Source organism: Topomyia yanbarensis, chromosome 2 (genome assembly GCF_030247195.1).
Source record: "Topomyia yanbarensis strain Yona2022 chromosome 2, ASM3024719v1, whole genome shotgun sequence".
Taxonomy (NCBI): domain Eukaryota; kingdom Metazoa; phylum Arthropoda; class Insecta; order Diptera; family Culicidae; genus Topomyia; species Topomyia yanbarensis.
This window is the reverse complement of record NC_080671.1, coordinates 461,426,641-461,444,975: the sequence shown is the minus strand read 5'-3', so window position 1 is coordinate 461,444,975 and position 18,335 is coordinate 461,426,641. Positions and strand designations below refer to the sequence as shown.

The window sequence follows — 18,335 nt, the reverse complement described above, 5'->3', positions numbered from 1 at the left end:
AACCACCGAAGCAGGTTGTGAAAAAGAAGCGTAAAAAGAATAAAAATAAAAACAAGATAAAAAAGCCAGAACCGGAAAACCTTGACCCGGACCGACCGGATCCATCTTACTGGAATGAGGTACAGCAAATTGAACCACCCGGTTGGCAGCAGCAGCAACAGCAAGATCAACCGTATGACGATGACGCTCCAAAAGATCCCTACGACGATCAGGGCGCACTGAAAGACGCACCCCTCAATCCAGAATGTACAGGCGTTCGCATAACGGTCAATGGGAAGGAAGCTTGTCCGGAGATTGAGATAACCATCACCAACAAGGTAGCCGATGAAGCAATTAAAAACAGTGTCCCATTTATACCGTTAATACCGCCAGTGGTGCCACCGGCAGCTCCACTGGCCGCGTCTGATCCAGTAGTGGCCGCAGCTAGTCCCGTGGCAAACGATGCGGCTCTATTTGCTGCGCCAGCGGAACCCTTAGCTGGATTGCCGGTGATTCCTCCGATTTTTCCACCTGCTCCAATATCGTCCTTCCTGTCCGGTTCTGCGGGAAATTTAGGAAGCGCAGGGCAGCAATCCGGCGGTTCAGTGCTGGCTGGTGGTGGAAACAAGAAAAACAAACAGAAACCACCGAAGGATGAACATGATAGTGGCGATGCTTTCAGTTCACTTGTACCGGATACTTATCACGCCATGGTCGGAATGATGGCAGCCGTTTCAGCCTGGACGCCGATGAAAATAATTCTGATGGCTCTGACGGCACTGCCTACTATCGCGTTGATCATGGGAAGCGTTGGATGGGGTATGTACATGTACGCAAAACTTACGCCCTCGATAAAAAACTATAGCACCGTTGTCATACGGAAGCCACTGCCTCAGATGTCGGGATGGCACCGGTGGCAAAGGCCTGCATCTTCCAGCTCCGGGTGGTTCGATTTCGGTAATATCTGGTCAAACTTTGGACTGGGTGAGGATAGGCGAAGCCATCGGGAACTGCGGCGGAGGCCGATGCAAACAAAATTGGACCCTTACCGGGCGCATGGACCGAGTGGTGGCACGAGATGAAATAACTAATGCTTGCGTTGGAAAGATCTAAGCCAAACTTGTCAATTGTGACATACTTCGAATGTTCCGAGTATTTGACATCGAACTGAAAACTACAGTTAGAGAGTAACTTTTGGCTTCCATTTCCGCCATGTAATAGCTGTGCAAAATCAATTTTTGAGACTATATTTTTAGCATACCTGGATTAAAGCTTAAAATGAATTTCATTTAGGAGCAGCACTGATTTTCTAAACACTGCAACAACTTTTTACGGCATTTTTGATCTCAGTAAGCTGGTACGTATTTCCAATAGAATGAGATACAATCCGAAATCGCTGACGAGGTGAAATTTTTAATACATTTAACAAGATTGCTTGTTGTTTGTGTATAAACCCTTATGAGTTAATTCTTTAACCCTTTCATGCCCAACTTTTTTCTAGTGCATGTAGGGTTTCAAATTTTTTTTCCTTGAAAACACTGGGATCAAGAAACACGAAAAGCATTTTTTCATAAAGATAGGTGCTTCCCTTGCAGTGAAAGAAGCTGCTCAATTGTTACCTTCTAATGCTCAATACAATTCTACTAGAATATTTACAATAGTCCAATTGCGTGGAAAACGAAGCCAAAGATAGTCTAAATTGATAAGGTTTATCAGTTTTCAATAATATTGCACCATAACGAAGATATATAAAAAATCATTTTCCTTTGTCAACGTAAACTGTCCCTGGCAGCACTGCTCTATCGGAATTCAATCAGACTAATCGCAATAACTTCAGTTCTAGAGCTGATCCTTGTAACTGGTAATGCTCAAATGAAAGGCAATAGTCGTATTTAATAGCCTTACTTGTTTTTGTGAGCAAATCGTGTCTCTATCAAAAGGGGTGTAGCTGTTTAAAAATGTTGTTGTCCACAAAGAACATGGGCATGAAGGGGTTGATATAACTTTTCAAATCTCATCCTGACATCTTCAGTATATTCCGTATTTATTTCCAAAATGGACAGCTGTCAATATTATAACATTGGCTAATCTCGTGTATTTTAGAAGTAATTCGGCAATTTTGGAAACTTACAAGTGATTCAAATAGTGATTTCATGTTAGAACGTCATTGGTATCTTCAGAATACTCAAAAATATCGAGATCCAAATGACATTTGGTGCCATATTTTCAGTGATTAATCTGTAAGTGAGAATTTCCAATTGTTTGTTTGACAATGAAATGATCAGACGTCTTCGACAAAGCCGTGGAAATTACTTTTGTGAATATCTTTGTTGAATACTTTAAATACTTCAGAACTTATAGTGTGGTGTATTGGGATGACCCCTAAAAATATTTATTTTAATATCTTTTCAAATATCATTCGTATGAGTTTGATATGTTCGATAAAGTTGTTCCAACCGTCAAAATACACAACTTTCATTAACCATTTTTTTCGCATCTAGATTATTTTGAAAGATATCACGGTGCTTCAAAATGAAAATAATTGAATGTACTTTCAAAGTGATATAGTAAAGGTTGTAGGTCTGGTCAAATACAATACAATACCACGTTTGATCAATTTAATATACCTTCAAAATCTTGATTTATAGCAATTTTTTTACGCGATCATTTTTCAACCGATGGTAAATTTTTTGAGCGTTTTGGAAAGAAGAAGAAATGACCTTTCTAACGATACGTTATGTTAAAGGGCGAACATGAAATTATTGCGACACCGAAAATGTCATTCCAATTTTCTTATAATGTTTAAAATCAAACCAAAATTTTAGTGTAGTTTTATACATATATTTACTTCAAAAATCAAAAGAAAAGTTAATCGATGGAGCCTTGAGTGTAAAATTGAACGCATTTTCGCTTGATGCCCTCCATCAAAGTCTTTACAGTGTCATCCGGTACCAGTTTCTCAGTTTTTTTTTTTCCATTTTCTTAACATGTCCTTCTCGTCTTTGACTGTCTTCTTGCTCTTCCGAAGTTCCCGCTTCATCATTGCCCAGTACTGCTTTAGAATAGTGGCATGATGCCAAATCTGGCCAAAATAGCGGAGCTTCGTCGTGCTGCTGCAAGAACGGCCAAAGGCGCTTCTCGAGGCACTCAGATTTGTAGATATCGCCATTAACTGTGCCCTTTGTCACGAAAGGCTCACTCCTCAGTCCGTAAGAGCAGATAGGCTGCCAAATGAGATACTTGGAGGCGACATTTTCTTCTTCTTAAATTTGTCGTCCACATAGAACTTGCTCTTGCCGGTGAAAAACTCCAACCCCGGAATTTGCTTAAAATCGGCTTTTATATACGTTTCGTCGTCCATCACACAGCAGCCATATTTTGTCAGCATCTTCTCGTAGAGCTTCCGTGCCCGAGCCGTCGATTGTTGCCGCTCATCGCAGTTTGAGAAGTTCTGTACCTTTTATGTATGTAGTCCAGCTCTCTTCTTTGCATTCTGAACGTAGCTCTGCGACATACCGATCTTTTTAGCCAAATCACGACTTAAGACGTTGGGATTTGCTTTAATCATCCGCTTCACCTTTCCCTCCATCTTTTTGTTCTCCGGTCCCGGTTTTCTTCCAGCTCCTTTGCCGTGGTCCAACGTCAACCGCTCCTTCAACACTCTGGAGACGGTTGAATGATGAATGTTCAACATTTTTCCCAACTGCCGGCGCGACAGGTCAGGAAATTCCAGCTGTTTGGAAAGAATTTGTTCTCTCGACTCGCGTTGGGTCACCTCCATTTTCGTTGAATCGAAAAACACGACTGCGAGTTTGACAGCATGTAAACAATACACATCAATGAGAAAGTGTGCAAAATTTGGTTGATTTTTACCCAATGGCAAAAAAAGTTTTGCCCTGTTAAATGTTTCGCAATAATTTCGTGTTCGCCCTTTATTTAGGTATTTAGGTAGGTAAAAATAATAAAGAATGAGCTTACCGGAAAATAGTTCGCGGTTTATTAAGTCGATTAACTTGATTCGAGTTGTATCTATTGGGAAAACACTGTTCTTGGCAGCCACTCGCCATTCCTAATCTGCTCGATTCATACTGTCTGTTTAACACTGTAACGTCTTCGTGAGTATCAGTTTGTTGAGCAGATCTGCGAATCCCTGAATCAGGCTTGCGAACCGTTAACATTAAATTTGACTAGCACCGAATTGCATACAATCACAACCAGCAGCAGGCACTGCTGCTACATGCTGCTGTAGCATGCCAGTGCTTAATGAGTGTTGTGAGTTATCGCGTGAGGTATGACACACACGAGTGATAATCAGAACTCTTCACTTCGTTGCGGTCGCCAACAGTAGGCGAAGACATTGCTGTTTCTGAGTGGTGCAGTGTATTATTGAACTTACACCACAGACTAACAGACATAACACTTAAAAACAAAGCTTCGCCCGCTTTAACGGTCATTTTAAATATATTTGTAGTTGGGACTGTGGCCACATTTGAAATTATGGCGCCACTAACATATGAACAAGTATATGGGGGATAGACCACTAGTGAAAAATTGCTCCCAAACCTGAGGGGTAACCCACCAGTAAATGAGTGTTTGGGACCGTGAATAAAAGGTGGAGCTAGTGTTCTGGGAAAATGGTCGGATCGATGTTTTTTGAGGGAATTCCCTCATAGTGTTATGTCTGTTAGTCTGTGCTAACACGGTATTGCTCAATTCGTTTTGAACTTGTTCTTCAGGAAAGTGACGATTTCGAGATGTCATGACCGCCTAAGAATGGAGCTGTTTTATTAGCTATAACAGCGATGTCATAACATTTTTCTCCCGACGCCTGGGAGAGAACGTATTGGTTTTGCCATTAGCATGACGTAAAGAGGACGTGCGCTAAAGTAGAGCGGGGGACTGGTCACCTAATATAATTTATTCTCGGTAAATATTTGATTTTTTTTTTGTAGCATTATATATGCTTATGGGGTTGGAAAATATCTAAGCTTATTTTCTGAAAAATCCATTGCTATTAGATAGGAGTCCACGGGAGGCTAGATATCTTTCTTTGGTCAAACCATTCTAGAAACAGCGTTGCATCCGGTAGCTGAAGTCCAAAATGAATCCACTAGGATATAAAACAATATTCATTAAAGAAAGCACGTCAAGTCGTGTGAATTGACTGGAAAGTTTTAATGTTGCATCATTTTTAATGCTCTAATTAAATTAAAATATTTTTTCAATAAAGTGTTTCTCGTATGTTCATAGACTCGCCGCAAATATCAAGCCGCCTTTTTATCAAACTGTTTCTTATGAACGAAGCAAAGAGATTCATTAAACTGATGTAATTTATGAAATATATAAATCTCTTCGGATTCATGACATGGTGCCACAAAATAAAAAAAATTGAATGTACTGTATAAGTGATTTAGTAACGACTGTTGGTTTGGTCAAATACAACACAAAATCACAACATTTGATCAGTTTAATATACCCTCAAAATCTTGATTCAAAGCCAAAAAACTATTTTTGGAACCTCCGGCACTAAAAATTACTTTTTTCAACCGATTCTAAATTTTTTGGTTGTTCTTGAAGGCCGAAAGACCTTTCCAACCGTGTGCTATGTTATGTTATTTTGTTAAAAAAATACTTTGAAGTTTTGGGACAACAATATAAAAATTACCATTATTTTGCGATTTTTTAATGAAAAATGTGAAAATTGCTCAACATTTTTACAAAGAAGCGTCTTTGCTTGAATAAAAGTTAGCCTGATTAAATTCCTCATCTGACGACCAAAATCGGTTGACAAAGTGACAGAGTTATTAATTTTTTCCTAAATAAGAAACTTTCTCGCATGACTTTTTTACTGCAACAACACGACGAAATGCTAGATTATCAGGAGATAGACAATAAGATTTTGAGATCCTGTTCCTGTTTATGAGAGGTAATTTGTGGTAGCTTCCATAAAACGATCAATGACATTTTCATCTATATATTTGAGTTCAGATATTAACATCTAAATCTCATTTGATGACAGTGACACCAACTATGTAGATGACGCTAAATCAGCAAATTTAGCTCGTCAAATTTCGCTTTAAATGTTGGTGCACCTGACAAATTTATGTTCGAAAATTTTTGGACGCGGAATTTCAAATATATATATATATGTTTATTCTATATTTTTTTGTATTAAGGGAGTCTTCTACTCGCGAGGCCTAAAATTGAGCGCTTTTTTTGGGAATAAATTGTAAAGCATGTACTCAATGGGGTTAGGAGCTTTTTTATATTTTGAAAATACATGTTTTGACTTTTCAATTTCACTTTTGAAGACGAATAGAAAAATCTCTCGCGACCGTGAAACTTCATTGATGACATTGATGTTGAAACTGCATCGGTCCCGCTTAAGTAAAGTTGTGGCAAATTGGGTAATCTTTAATCAGAAAACTCACATTTCTTATAATCATAGTCACGTTGGCTATGTTTAGACGAGAGGAATTTCGTTTATTTTATAATTTGTAAAAGTTATGTAACGATTTGTTAAAATTTCCAATATTTACATGGATCTGGGACATTTCACCGAAAGCCATTTCGCCGAAGGTCATTTCACCGAATGGGTCATTTCGCCGAAGGTCATTTCGCCGATTTAAATTTTAATTGACTGATATTTTACCAAAAACAATTTCAATGGTTATAAATAAAAGGTAAATTCAATCTTTTGACCTAAAAAACAATGATTTGATCAAATATTGGTTCAATACGCAATTTTTGAACAATGAACAAGGCATATAGTAAAAATATACATACTTGGCATAACAATTTCAAAGAACTACTACGCTAGTTGGATTCTGCTGTTGTTAAAAGCGCATATCAATCGGCCTTTAAAAATTAAAGCCAATGATCAAACATGTTTTCAATGCCATGCTATACTAATACCATCTTCCTTGGTTAGTTTTTGACAACTGTCGATCGTCCCAAATAAAAAATCGAATTTGTTAGTAGTGGCGTGATGTAGTGGTCCAACCAGTTTGCTGGTAACTGTATACCAAACAACATAAATAGAAATTAAAAAAAATCTCAAAAAAAGAACAAAAAATTAATAGAAGTAATTTGAAATTTGAGAACTCGTAGATTCAATATATTATATTGAGATAATATTTTGCACAATCTTTTTAATGAATATGCAATTTAAATTGTATTTGAGATAGCATTGATGTAATCCATTAATTCATATTCATGGTAGTTGAGTACAATTTTCTTCAATTTTTGGTTCTTCAGTTCAACGTGCTTTTTTATTATACCACCGCCTCCAGCCAGAAAAGTAACAGCGCGACCTGCTGCAGCTTTTTGTTCCAACTGCATCTCCTTTATAATTCGAATACTGCTAACATGTCGTCCTCCTACCAATGCGGTCCAGCGGTTATGCCAAGATTCAACATTATTCGTTGTCCTCGGAAGTCTATTTTTTGTGTTTTCATAAATGGACCACAATTGGGGTGGAAAAAGCGGTGGGTTTCGTTTTCCAGATCTTCCTTGTTTTTTGCGGCCAAGAACGTATGTTTCTTCTACATACTTTATTAGCGGAGCCATATCAGTCGGAGCTGTCTGCTGGATGAGAGAAAAGGATCGAGAAATAGCTTCTGATGGTAAAAAAGACAAAGCACGCAACTTTTTAAACAAATGTGCTGCATTTTTGTTTGTCGAAATCACTAGAACCAGACCAAGCTTTTGGATGTGTTTCCAAATATTCTGGCTATAGTGGAAAAGCATCCAATTTGCGAAGCATCAGAATATTCGTGATGAAATACATTGATCATGCCCTTCTCGAAGTCTGTCAGAATCATTTCTGGAGCTAACTCAATGTCTATCTCAGATGCAACTGCTGTTAGCTTTTCGAGAACTTTTTTGTAAAGTTCCTCCGTCTTGTTGATCATCAACACGTAAACTGCTGGAATGGTATGCGTGTTTACTGGTGCAATACTTGAATGAATTGAGAATAGTTGTCTATAATCCCCGGGGACAGTATCAAACGTTGCATCTGCGATCCAGTATCGAGCTTGATACAGTCTTTTTATGTCTTCGGTTGATGCGAATAATATGGCACGGCCCTCTTCGATACTGACTTTTCCCCTGAAAAATTGATCTCCGTCGACGGTCCGCTGATACTCTTCAGGTATTATCAAATCTCCCGAGTTCTCGTCATCAGCACTTCTAGACACTTTTGACCGCGCTCGTTGCACATACTTCCTCTGAGCGTTCGAAGAAACCTGCAGTTGGACTTCGTTTGATAACCCGATTGCGGAAGTTCTAGCAATTCTCACTGGTGGACCACTATCGCTTGCCGTATGGCGCTTTATTGACATCCGCAGTCTAATCGCCTCCACTTCTATTGGATCCGGTGCATGAAAATGATCTGATCCGGTTGTCATGACAACATGTGCCGTTCCACGTTTCTTCGTTACAACTCTTGCCGCGCAGCTACTGCGTTCTTCATTTCGTCTGTTTCGGTTCCGACAATCCCAATAGAAAGAATCGTCCGTCTAAGTAACGTAACATTTTTAACACTTTTGGACATTTAAAAAGTCGAATTTAACTTACGCGCTTATTTAAACAGTACAAAAAGCCTTTCCAGTAAAGAATATCGCCTCCTCTGGAACTTTTCAAAATTTCCGGTGAGGCTTCCATTGTCCATACGATCTAATTCGTTTTGAACGCGAGACGAAAATAATTTTCTTCTAGTGAACTTTTCATGGCTTGCTATGAATAATATAGAAACGATAGCCGAAATGCAAATGTGGTAACTATGGTATCACTAAGTGTTATGTTGTATGTTGCTTATGTTATTTTATTCACAATTCGATAAAATGTTGTAACGAGGTGGCCGCTGACCCGCAAAGCATTGATTCACTCGTCGCCCGGTTTGCTCAAACAAAGTGGTTTCAATTAGTTCAAGTCCGACGGAGCGGAGTGATGTCGGACAGCACACGAATAAAAGCGATGTGGCGTAGGCGTAATGAATTACCTAGTTTGCAAAAAGTTAAAAATATTCTTGTTTGGAATATTTACGACAGCTTTTTCGTTGCATATTTGCCGCTGTAATGGAATAAATAAATAACAGCGACGCCTAATGCTGCTACGCCACATCGCTTCAAGTCAAGTGCTGTCCGACATCGCTCCGCTCCGTCGGACTTAAATTAAAAAAAACCCCTATGTTTGAGTAATCCGGGCAAACGAGTGGATCACAGGTTTGCTTGCGAGAGGCCGCCGCTTCCGACGGCGGGTCGGCGGCCACCTCGTCCTGCGGATCCTCAGCGGCTTTGCGCCGCTTCGGATCCTTGTCCTCGGTTATGCGGCTGGGCCGCATCACACTGGCTTCGCCGCATGCAACATGCACATGCAAGGGCAGTGTAATAACCGAAAAATGGTTAAGCCAAACTGACTTTTTTATTTTAATTTTCTTTAATTATTTATGCTTTTTATAAATGTGATTAATTTTAAAATATCAATCAAGGGCAATATACTTCGGTGTTGATTTTCTGGTGAAAGGTACATTCTGAAGAATTATTTCCGGATATTGAAATTGTTAGCAGAATAGTTTTGTGTGGTAATTATAATTTCTAGGGAAATTTCTTTGACATTATATTTTCTAGAGAATGTTTTGGCAAAAAGTTTTACAACCACGTTGGACTCCATCTGATTGTAGTAAACATCGTAAATAGAACTTTATATTTAATTTCGGGAATGATTATTCAATTGAATAAATTTGCTACAATAGCAGTAATATAATCCTTAATTGCTTAGGTATTAAAATTGTTAACTTTGCGGAGTCGTTCATTCTTCTGAGCGTGTTCATTCCTCTGTGACATACCCTTAATATTATTTAACCATTGAAATTACTTTTGATACGTCATGGCTAATTCGGCGAAATGACCCATTCATTTAGACGAGAGGAAATTCTTTTATTTTATAATTTGTAAAAGTTATGTAACGATTTGTTAAAATTTCCAATATTTACATTATTTTTGGGCTCTTAGTGGCAAAAAATGGAACAAATCGATATTTTGCAAATCCCTCTCGATCAAATATAGCGGTACGTCTTCTGAACGATTGGAGAACAAATTATTAAAATTTTGTTAGCCGGCCGATTGATTTGTCCGTCAACTTTCCCTTTCCTTTCCCACCGATACCTTTGTTTTCTTTCTTCAGTTTTCGTAATCTCGTTCCCATATGCTTCTCAACATGTCCGACGCATTCTTTCTTCCGTACGATAATCTCGTCTCAAAAAAAAACAAGAAACCATTCACAGACGCTCACATGAGAGGCTGAGAGCAAGAGTGGGTTAAAAATTCACTGCGAGCAAAAGTGGTATACGTTTTATTAAGAGCAAAACCGGTTTAAGTACCAGTCAGATCAGAAATGGGATAAAAAAAAACCTTAGCGCAAAAATGGGTTAAAAAGATATACCACTTTTGCCCTGAGAGGAAAAATATTCCATTTTTATCCTAAAAATGCCTTCAGAAATTATTTATCACAAATCAATGAAACAATCATCAACGTAGAAGTTATTTGAAAGTTGGTGGTCAGTAGGTATCGGAAATTGACGATTACCGCCATTTTGAAATCCAAGATGGCGACTTCCGGTAACCACAAAATAGTAAGAACCACCATCAATATGGGTGCCATTTGAAAGGGGGTAGTCAGTAGACACCGAAAATTGACGATTACCGCCATTTTGAAAACCAAGATGGCGATTTCCGGTTACCATAAAATAGTAAGAACCAGTGGGTGTCATTTGAAAGGGGGTGGTCAGCAGACACCGAAAATTGACGATTACCACCATTTTGAAATTCAAGATGGCGACTTCCGGTTACCATAAAATAGTAAGAATCAGTATCAATATGGGTGTCATTTGAAACGGAGTGGTCAGCAGACACCGAAAATTGACGATTATCGCCATTTTGAAATTCAAGATGGCGACTTCCGATAACCACAAAATAGGGAGAAACACCATCAATATGGGTGTCATTTGAAAGGGTGTGGTCAGTGGACACCGAAAATTGAGGAGGGTCTAAAATTTCGATTTTGGAATAAAAATTGTTTAGTTCGTAATACTTAATAACCTTATTTAATGGACATTAGTTTTAGTAGTCAAATTTGGTTTGGAGACAAATAAAAAAATTGAAACTAATTGATATCGCACCTGCCCCAAATTATATGGCCTGCATTTGCATCAATGCCGCTAGTGAGTGGAAACCCAGGTGATGATTCTTTATATGTCAAACATGCCTAACAAAAGATGTATTTCCTGTTTATGTTATCAACAGTCAACATTTTTGTTCAACGCTTCGAAGACGGGGCTAAGTAGTTTACCAATATAAAGCTTTCTTTATACAAATACGGTTCTTGAACCAAAGCTGTGGAAGCGTAATGCGGGATAGATGTAAAATATGTGCACTCTTTTGCTGGAGATTATTTGTGACTAAATTGGAATTTGTGTTCCAACTTCGTCTCATCAGAATCCGACAATGAACTTAGTGATAGGACTAAGCTAGCGCCGGATTATTCCGGACAAGACAAAGTCAAAACGCTAATTCCTTTACTAATTTAGTTATAGGTTCTGTGCTCTTCGCGCGCAGAGATGGTTTTGAGCAATTTTCTCCCTAATGGAGAAAAAAAAGTACCAATTTTTTTCTCCACTCCAAGAAATATAGCATAGCGATTATTTGTGCTACTCTAACCATTGTCGATCTGAGTACTATAAATTTCAGCTCCACCATTCACTGTACATCAACTAGAAACGAATCATTACCATGACCATTATTTGCATCCCACAATTTGCGGGCCCGCTACACTTCAGTCTTCTACTCGGAGCAACAGCTTGACTTAGGGATTTTTGTTTCTGTCGCCTTCTACGATATGGGAGCAGAAACCCAGAGGATCAATTCTTGGCTGGAATGCTTCAACCTGCCGGATGCCATACGGCACCTAGGCTGATTTAGTCCGGAGGGAGACAATAGACTGTTGTCAACCTCCTAGTGGACCACAACCATCAGCCATACCTCCTTCTCCTAATGAATATGTTGCCAGATGAAAAAAAAATCACAAGTCTTAAAGCAATCGAATATTCCTATACTTCGTTACGTAGAAAATTTACTTTGCAACTTCGATATGAAATCGGTTTGGAAGTAAAAAATGAAGATGAAAACGTTGATTTAAGTCCATTGAAAGAACCTCAGGGTAGAGATCTAAAATCTGCTTACTTCTGTTTTCTAAAACTCTTTTCATTTGAAAAAAAAAAAAATAGATAACCCCTCTTGAGAAAGCAATTAATTTTCACTATTATTATTGTTCATCGGGGCTTTAACCACAGGATAGAAAGAACACTTGAAAACAATGCTTCGCTCGCATTAACGGTCCTTTAAAATATATTTGTAGTTGGGGCTGTGGCCACATTTGCAATTATGGCGCTATTGATAGATAAACAAATATATGGGGGATAGACAACTAGTGAAAAATTGTTCCCAAGCCTGAGGGGTAACCAAGCAGCATCTGAGCGTTTGGGACCGTGAATAAAAGGTGGAGCTAAGGTTCTGGGACAAATTGCCGGATCGATATTATCTCTTATAGTGTTATGTCTGTTAGTCTGTATTTTAACCTCGATGCGACATTCGCCCTATTTTCATTTTCATCTTATTCTAATGACACAATCGATTCTCATCTTCTAATGGCAATTGAAAAAAAAAACGAACAACAGGTTAATAAGATATCAAAAGTTTCGAAGTTATATGACCTTCCGATTCAATTTGGAAACTACTGTTGGCTCACAGAAGACCTGTGGTGCAGCGCGCCGGGATACACTGATCTACTTGAGATTTTGCACAGTTTGTTATAGGACCCAAATGGAAACCAATATGTTACTCTAGCGGACAGTTCCTAGCGCATGCTGATTGGAAAAGAGATCACAGAAGGCGGCATCACTAACGCAATTTCGGTTCGGTAAGGGAAGATAAGCTTTCACCAGTAAAAAAAAACAAAATACACTTGAAGTGCCAATCGACTACAGGAAAAAAACATGACATACTTTGTTGATATGACGTTTACTATTTTGAATACAATTTAAAATAGATGAACATAAAAAGAAAACTCGAGACGATGCGAATCTAGCAAAGAGTAAAATAACAAAATGAATACCCGAAAAATTGTTAAAATCGTAGCTTAGAGATAAGAGAACAATTAACTCGGAACAGTGGCGTATTTAATAACACATTAGTCTGTTCAGTCTTTATTCTTTCTCCTGTATTTCTCTTCGTCTATGCGAAAGTGCTCTAATCTCTATCAAAATGCTCTCCTAATAATTGTATGAATCACCTGCACGTCGTTATCGTTCAACCTTTATATTTTCTCTCATTATTGTTTGGTCTCCAAAGGAAATTTTCATACCCACACACACACACGATCTTTTTTTCAATAGCACATATGTACATCAGTTCCTCAATGCAAATCACTCGTTCATTCGTTTAATAGGATGAACCATATTTTGCTTTCGATTTAACTAATTTCTGTTACCACTCGATTGTAAACAAGAAGCGTCTTGTTGTGGCGCGAACGAAGAAAGTTAAAGAACAATAGAAGAACCGCGTGTTTCCGGACCTGTTTTTTCCCGCGGGCTTAGCACCACAACATAAAAAATCAACAACAGCTAATAAAGTATATTAAGTTAGTTCCGCAGTGAGATAAAAAGCGTGATTCGCGGGGAAGATAATTATTGTGGGTTTACTTCAGCGCCCTAGTACCTACACGTTGCAATTTTTATTAATTTTATCGCCTTACAGAAGCTAGACCATGTAAACTGACTGACTGACTCACTCACTGACTGTAGGTTATTATTATCCTCGTAATTATAGTAAACTAGACATGAAAAGGGCAATTTCTCCTTCGAAATCGGTGACAAGCTTGATGAAAAGAGAGGGAAAATATCGAATGAAAGTAGGTTTTTATTTTAGCCCCTGTTTTTTCCCTCGAATAAACCAACAAACAATGAAAGACTTATGCGAGAGTGACCCATAAGAATCGAGTTCAAAGTGCTCTCTGCGTAGAATAATAATATTAGTAGGCTCATCAAAATCGCAGTAACCAACTCATCAGATTTCATTACCATAGAAACTAAACAGGGTTACTATGATTTCGAATGTTGTCAATGTATGTTATCTCGTTGTAGAGTAGCGATTAGCAGTAGATAGTAGCAGTTTGCAAATACTGAATAGTATTACTAGTATTAATACCATAACATGTAGCGCTAGTAAGTAAGCCATTTTAACAAACGGAATGTCAACTGTTAGCATCTTTTCTGTTAAAACTAACATTTTACCAATAAATATGTTTCCAATATGTTTGGACACTAAAACCAGCGTTTTAATACCCACTTCTTTCAGACCTAATTGTTCGGTTCTAATCGAGCAAATATTAACCCTACCCTGTGACGGCTTATCGTTGTGACAATCTAATTGCATGTTTGCTTCTCTGTCTATCAACTCTGTGCGAATGCTTCAGCTCACAGCCTACTTTCTGGACGATTGGTGCGGTATGGCGATCACGATCGCGTTACTCAAAAAATGATATTTAATTTTGTTTCGTTGAATTCTAGCACTCTTTCTGCTTGTTTCATTGCAGCCTTCTATTCAAACGACCGGATATACCGCTGAAAACCAAGCTCGCAACTTCGGGATATGTCGTGTCCACCAGTACTAAAATTCTTACCAGTGCTGGAATACAACACCTTCCGAAGGCTTCCAGTATGGAAGGGAAAGCCAATGAACGCGTTGTCGCGTATGAAAGCTTCCCAAGCCACAGCGGAGTTGCCGAACCAGTGTCCGACGAAGAGTTCCGCAAAGAAATTGTCAAACCTACGGAACGAGGTCCAATCCGACTACAAACAACTACACCGAGAGAAGGATTATCAACGTGGGTTTTGCTCAGTGGTAGCAATTCGGTAACGTCAACTGAATCGAAGAAGGAAATAGTGAACACAACGAAAAAACCCTACACTAGCACCACTAGACGCCCCGCGACAACGAGTGGCCGAAAGCCGGTGACTACCCCACGTAGACGAACGACCACCAATACACGATCTACGTCGATTATATCGGACGAAAAGAAGGAAAAGATCAACAAGTTTATAAACCGTATCAAGGCAAGCTCTTTTCAGGAAATGATTAAGCCAAAGTTGGATAATAGTACCTTGATCACCAAGAAGCCAAAGAAAACTTTGACGACCACTTCTACGACAACGACTCCGGCAACCACGACTACAACAACTACAACGGAATTGACAATTACAGAAGCATCTCTCGGTAGCACCGCTGCCGACGATCATCCAGAAGATAATGCCCTCGAGACGTCGACCTTCCTAATTCTGGAACCGAAAGATGCTATGTTCGATCTTCCCGAGGATCGTTCTCCGACCAAGGTTGGTAAGAAGAAACCCACCCGAAAAACAGCAACATCCACGAAGAAAAAAACCATCAAGAAGAAACCCGAAGAAAAGGTTGCTGTGGGCAAACCGGGTGATAAGGTTAAACCGACAAAGGGCAAACCGATGACTACTCAGATCATGAATTTCCTATCCCGGGAGGTTATGCCAACGGTTGGAGTCGGTCTCGTTGGGCTGGTCATCACAGCCGGTCTAGCTTCGTACTTCCTCGGCAGTCCGTTAACGGCAGCACTTCGTAGATCTGACGAAACTAACCGGAAGGATGATGTTTACTTCTCAAACTTTGAAGATTACGCCACAACCGACGGTCAGAATGAGGAAGAAGTCTTCGGAAAACTGATCGCTGGTATGCCTGAACGATCCTACTACCGTAATAACATTCGCCGACGAATCAGTCAACCGTCCCGAACCGGTCATCAGTATGGAAACTATCACGTACAAAGTTACTCCGCCAATAAGTACCCCCACATAAACTATCGAAACCGGCCAGCATACGCCGGGACTCCGGAAATGTACGCCATGTACAACCGAAACGTCCAGGCGAAGTCACACAACGAATTCTTTTACAACACACCACCGAGCTTCCAGACGAAGATGAGCACCCCGTTGTTCACACCTTCGGAAAGCCCGGTATACACGTCGACTTCGACAACACAAACACCACTGACAAGTGCCGATCCAGCTCCAGCATCGGTCGAAAACATGGACGATCCAGAGGAATCGAGTCCCGAGATGCTTCCGAATCCAGCGCCTTACACGGCAGAACACAGACCGGAACATCACGCCCAGTACGTAGTAGGAAGCATCTACCATCAGGACAATAGCATGCTGGATATCATCACTTCCGCACCCGTACCGGAACATGGTCCCCGTCGTCGAAAGCGTGATCTTAGCATCGAACGAAACGAAAGCGATCTGGACAATGAAATTGTAGGAAGTGAAGAGGAGAAACCACACCCCTCAAGCACCACCACATCGACGGCATCGGCTGAAGTTGCTGACCTGGAGGGTAGCAACGGAACCACCGAGGACGATAAGAACACCAGCGTTGGTGTACTGCCAGCTAACGAGGGACCGATCACGTGGTCGGAACTGATTCGCAACACGGTCGAAATGAAAATGGTTATGGGTATCAAACTGCTGCAGGAGATGACGTCGCAGTTTCAGAGATATCTGAACGGAGTTCAGAACCGTGTCGGTGGTGTTTTCAATCAGACTACGGTTCGCCAGTGATCTCTGGAATCTCTCATCCAAATTTAGAGTTAAGCGACATTCGGGATACTCCAATGGCGAGCGAATAATAGATAATAGAAACCGGTCGGGTGTTGAACGGGGACACGAGCTTGAGGATTGAATTCTCGTTGCTGTCACAGTTAGGTTTTACATAACCCCACAAACTGAGACGGATGAATTTCCTTCGACAATTCTCGGTGGTTTGTTTACATGGGAGTTACGTGAGTTCGAATGTAACAGATGAGTACCCGTTGCACTCGAATCCACGCAACTGACAAAGTAAACAACCTATCGAGAAGTGTCAAACATGAACTTCATTCATCATGAGTTCATTCGTGTCGTCATGTTGTAGAACTCAGTAGGTTCTGTGATGGCTTAAATCTACGCGCCTAATTCATCTACTTTCATTCGAAACTCATTATTTCATTGTCATCATTTTCGGAAACATACACTGCCATCTATCAATCATCGAGAAGAAACATTTTAACTTACCTTTACCCATCGGAAAATCGCGTCCAATGAGAATTGTCTCCTGATCTCGTATCTCCAACAAAATCACACCCAAACCGTGTAGTAGTACTGCACATGGAAAGCAAGTGTCATGCTGGAAAACTGACCCTGCTTTCCATGTATTGATGATGGTTTTTGAAAACGCACCCTCGGCCTGCTAGGATGAAACTGCTTGGGGTAACTTTCGAGTGTTTTTGATTCATCGCTTTGCGCACGCAGCGCCTGCTTTGTTTTCTTTTTAGTTATTCGAACACCTTGAATTCAGTCAATTTGTACTACGAAATCGGGCAGTAAAAAAAATGCGGATGAACGATGGTGTTGTGAAATCTTATTTCGGCATTGTTGTACATACCTTTAAGACATGTGCTGTTTATTCTTTTTTTTTTTATTAAACGTTCTTAACTAATTTGTGTTTTTCTCTTGAAATTAATTATTTATTATAAAATATATATATTTATTACATGGTATTTTTTAATATAATAAATAAATAAATAAAATGAAATACAGGTTGCGTCGAAAATTACTTTAATCAGTCCGAGTAGGAGTCTTAAGTTAGGGGGAATGTGAGCATATTATTAAGTGGCACTGAATTGGTGGAGGGGGTCAATAGGTGGCTTATCCTGACATCGTTGGCATGTTATGTTTTCTACTTTCATTCCTTCATGATGCTGTTTTTTTAACTAAAGTATTTGCATTTTTGAGACGAAGTTTGTTCAAAGAGTGACTTAAATTATCTGAAAATAAGATTCAAAGCGTACTTATTCAGCGTAATTGGGTATCAAACTGGCAATATGGTTGTAACGTTTCCAAATAAGTGGTGATTTCATTTATTTATTGATGACATCCATAATTTAGTACTGTCAGAACGGCGTACTACTCACTAACAGTATGTTAAATCGCGATAACTAGTATAGCCGTTCTATTGGAATCTACATATGAACCAGTGGGCTATCTGGGCTAAAACAATTGGAACCTGTGTTCCTTAGTCGAAAATATCTTTTAATTCACTTTTGCAGATTTCTGAAAAAGTTTCCGCCTTTGCTTCCAAATATTGGATTGTTCTTGGTTTCTAGCTAAATACTTAACAGGCGAAATCAAAGAATCATCAGATGTCTAAAATATACTACACTGCAAATAAAATTTT

At 39.4% G+C, this 18,335-nt stretch overlaps 1 protein-coding gene across 1 annotated transcript in view; it reads left to right on the top strand.

Moving 5' to 3' along the window:
- Positions 1–17,553, top strand: part of LOC131686013 (mucin-2-like) — a 67,474-nt gene extending 49,921 nt beyond the window's left edge. Inside the window, exon 3 of the mRNA XM_058970113.1 lies at positions 14,629–17,553. Within this exon, the coding sequence (XP_058826096.1) occupies positions 14,629–16,681 (2,053 nt within the window). The 3' untranslated portion in view covers positions 16,682–17,553. The remainder of the gene's footprint in view (positions 1–14,628) is intronic.
- The last annotated feature ends 782 nt before the right edge of the window (positions 17,554–18,335 follow it).